The sequence below is a fragment of the Babylonia areolata genome, chromosome 18, assembly GCF_041734735.1.
Source record: "Babylonia areolata isolate BAREFJ2019XMU chromosome 18, ASM4173473v1, whole genome shotgun sequence".
NCBI classification, from domain to species: domain Eukaryota; kingdom Metazoa; phylum Mollusca; class Gastropoda; order Neogastropoda; family Buccinidae; genus Babylonia; species Babylonia areolata.
This window is the reverse complement of record NC_134893.1, coordinates 36154144-36157582: the sequence shown is the minus strand read 5'-3', so window position 1 is coordinate 36157582 and position 3439 is coordinate 36154144. Positions and strand designations below refer to the sequence as shown.

Here is a 3439-nt window from a genome sequence, read left to right as displayed (position 1 = left end):
ATGGTCCGTAAGAACAACGGCAGCATTCCCTACACGCCTCCCGAAGTGTGCGAGGCCGTGCGCAACGAGAACGTTCCGGTCAGCAAGTCTGCCGACGTGTGGGCCCTGGCCGTGCTGCTCTTCTGCATGCTGACGGGCAACTTCCCCTGGGAGAACGCCGATATCGGCGACATGTACTTCAACGAGTTCGTGCTGTGGCAGCGGAGGAAGACGACCAAGATGCCCTCCCAGTGGCGGCGGTTCACGCCCCGCGCCATGAAGCTGTTCCGCAAGGCACTGGAGGTGAAGGCGGAGCGGCGCTGCGAGGTGGTGGAGGTGCACAAGTACCTGTCGGATGACTGGACTCAGAAGCCTCGCGTCAACGACAGCGAGGAGGAGTCGGGCTCCTCGGCCTCCGGGGCCCACATGGACGAGCTGGCCACCATGCTGAAGGACCACGGCATCGAGACCCGCGTGGACCGACGTCTCCGGGAGAGGAGGATCTCCGAGTGGCTGCTGTCGCTATGATCCCGGACCGTCCACCTTGGACGGTCTTTTTTTTTTTTTTTTTTTTTTTTTTTACCTTTCGTGGGACGCTACTCTGACTTTCAGTAACTTGGTGCCATTGTTAGAAACTTTGTTTTGGTGGGAAGTTCTGTGCCTGGACAAGAACTTTTTTGACCGCCTACTAGTATTGTTTGGAGGGGGTTGGGGGTGGGGTTGCTTCCTCTTGGGGAATCTACTCACCTTTTTGTTAGAGGTGTTGTGTTGTGTGTGTGGACAGCCTCCCTTAAGGAACATGCCATGTGGTCTGCCTGCCTTCTCTGGTGACGCGCAAAGACTATCAGAGCTTTCCCATGCCTAGTTCTGTTCGTGACAAAGCGTTAGGGTTCTGTTTATGCTTTTTTCTTCTTCTTCTTTTTTTTCCTCAAGGCCTGACTAAGCGCGTTGGCTTACGCTTGCTGGTCAGGCATTTGCTTAGCAGATGTGGTGTAGCGTATATGGATTTGTTCGAACGAAGTGACGCCTCCTTGAGTAACAGAACTGAACGGAACTCTGTTCTTGGTGTTGATCAGGGTGGACTGTGCAGTGCAACATTGTGGCATCAAGACTGTAAAGCCTGCCTCGCTGTAGTCTCTGCCATGCTGACTGCGCTTGTTCGGGATTTGGTTCTTCCCTTTGTGGGTATGATATTTGGGATGGTTTTGTTGTTGTTGTTTTTTCACTCTTGAACGGGTGGGTAGAAATGACTTGTCACTGTGGACTGTTCGGAAAGACTGAGCTCGTTTTGATGCAGTGATGTAGTAACTTATGATATTAACAGGGTCTCTTGTTCAGTGTCTGACACATTGTCATGACTTATTATAGGAATATCGTTGCATTTATGACGGACTGCATGACATAACATTTGTTAAAAAATACTATGAAGTACAACACCAGCTGCTGTTTTGTTTAATCGTTTTGTTGGCTTCTTTGACACCGGTCGTCCTTTTGTTTTCCGTGTCGGTATAATTTATTGTTCTTTCGTTTGTTTACGTGTTTTTTTGGTTCTGTCATATTCCTTTTTTCTAACTGCAGAGAGAGAGAGAGAGAGAGAACAAAACGGATGTTTATTTCACGAGGGTAGTGAAGTAAGCATAGATGCTTTTTTACATCCAGCCCTCAAGGGCAAGAGAGAGAGAGAGAGAGAGAGAGAGAGAGAGAGAGAGAGAGAGAGAGCTGGTGATAATGGAATAACTGATATGGGTCACGGACATCCGGCCAATTCATGTTCGTTTTGTCAATCTTGCTGCACAGCTTTCTTCTATCTCAGGCTTGAGAACTCCGTTCAACGATGAGGTTGAGATTCTGATTTCGGTGTGGCAGATTTTTTTTTTTTTTTCATTTTTTTTGTAATGTACATTTGTATTATGTCATATTTGAGTAGAACTACCACGTTGATTCCACGAATTTATTTATTTATTTATTTATCTATATGTGTATATTTTATGAATTCATGTTTGTGTCTTGATGTATTATTTGTTTATTCATTTATTTATTATCGAAAGAAAATATTTGATAAATACTTGTACGGATTTTGTTCAGGAGGAGAGGATAAGTATAAGGCTTATACGTTTAAGTATTTTCTGCACTGAGTTTAGTTCAACAGGTACATTTTGTTTAATCAAGGCAACAATAACAATAAAGTCAACAACAGCAACAACAACAACAACAACAACAACAAAACAATGAAAACAAAACAACTGGTTTGGAAAGTTAGACGAAGCCAAAAGTGCAGCATATCCAAAACACGGATCAGAGCGCATTTTAGATTGGAAAGGTTGTCATCTTTGATCTACTGCACGCAGGAAAAAATACACAAAAAATGGGTGGCGCTGCAGTATAGCGACGCGCTCTCCCTGGGGAGAGCAGCCCGAATTTCACACAGAGAAATCTGTTGTGATAAAAAGAAATACAAATACAAAATATAAGTACTGGTTATCTGTTTACTAGGGCGCATGTCAGTTTATTCACCATGGCGTCCTGTCGGTTGTAAAATCAACTGAATGAATAGGCCTATACTTAAGTGACTGAAATGGTTGATTTTATTGTTTTGAAATGTTATTGTTTATCGACCATGCCTTGGGGTCAAAGGATGATTTTTTTTTCTTTGGTTTGAATCTCACAGTGTGTGTGTGTGTGTGTGTGTGTGTGTGTGTGTGTGTGTGTGTGTGTGTGAATAAGGAAAAGAGCAGTTTTTTGTGCATGTTATAGTTCTGGTATTTGTGATATTTTGCTGAGAACATTGTACCTGCATATAGAAAGGGGCTGGTTGATTTTACTCCCCTTTTTTTTCTTTTTCTTTTTTTTTGCGTAGAGAATGAAGGAATGGTGATCTGAACAATCCAAGGAATAAAATGTTGAAACGAACAAAGGAACATGTGGCTTGTCTTTGTTGTCTTCTCTCTGTGAAATCAGTGGGGGTCATTGTTCTTGGTTTCGATGAGAACTTTATAAAAAAAAAAATCCGCCTGTGCTGTTTCCTGGCTTTTACGTCACACTTTTGTTTTTCTTTCTCTTTGTCTGTATGTCTGTCTGTCTGTTTGTCTGCCAGCCTGCCTGCCTGCCTGCTTGCCTGTCTAGCATCTGCCTGTCTTGTCTTTCTGTCTCTCTGTCTCTGTCTTTCTCTACCTCTGTCTGACTCTGTCTCCACCACTCTCTCTGTTGTCCCTCTGTCTCTCGCATGGGCAGATAGATGAGTAGATTTTAAAGTTCCGTTTTCTATAGCCTTTTTCAGTTTCTCTCTCTTTCTCTGTCTCCTCTTTCCTCCTTCTCTCTATGGCTGAACAGCATTTTGTTTCACTTTTCTTCTCTCCGTCCTACCCCCCACCCCCACCCCCCCGCGCCCCCCCTCACCCCTCCTCACCTCCACCCCCTACACTCCCGCCCTCCCCACACTCTCTCTCTCGACCCATCTCTC

General features: G+C 44.6%; 1 protein-coding gene across 1 annotated transcript in view; it reads left to right on the top strand.

Annotated features, from left to right (window-relative positions):
- Positions 1-2860, top strand: part of LOC143291961 (serine/threonine-protein kinase meng-po-like) — a 20748-nt gene extending 17888 nt beyond the window's left edge. Inside the window, exon 3 of the mRNA XM_076602112.1 lies at positions 1-2860. This exon is cut by the window's left edge and continues 411 nt beyond it. Within this exon, the coding sequence (XP_076458227.1) occupies positions 1-507 (507 nt within the window). The 3' untranslated portion in view covers positions 508-2860.
- The last annotated feature ends 579 nt before the right edge of the window (positions 2861-3439 follow it).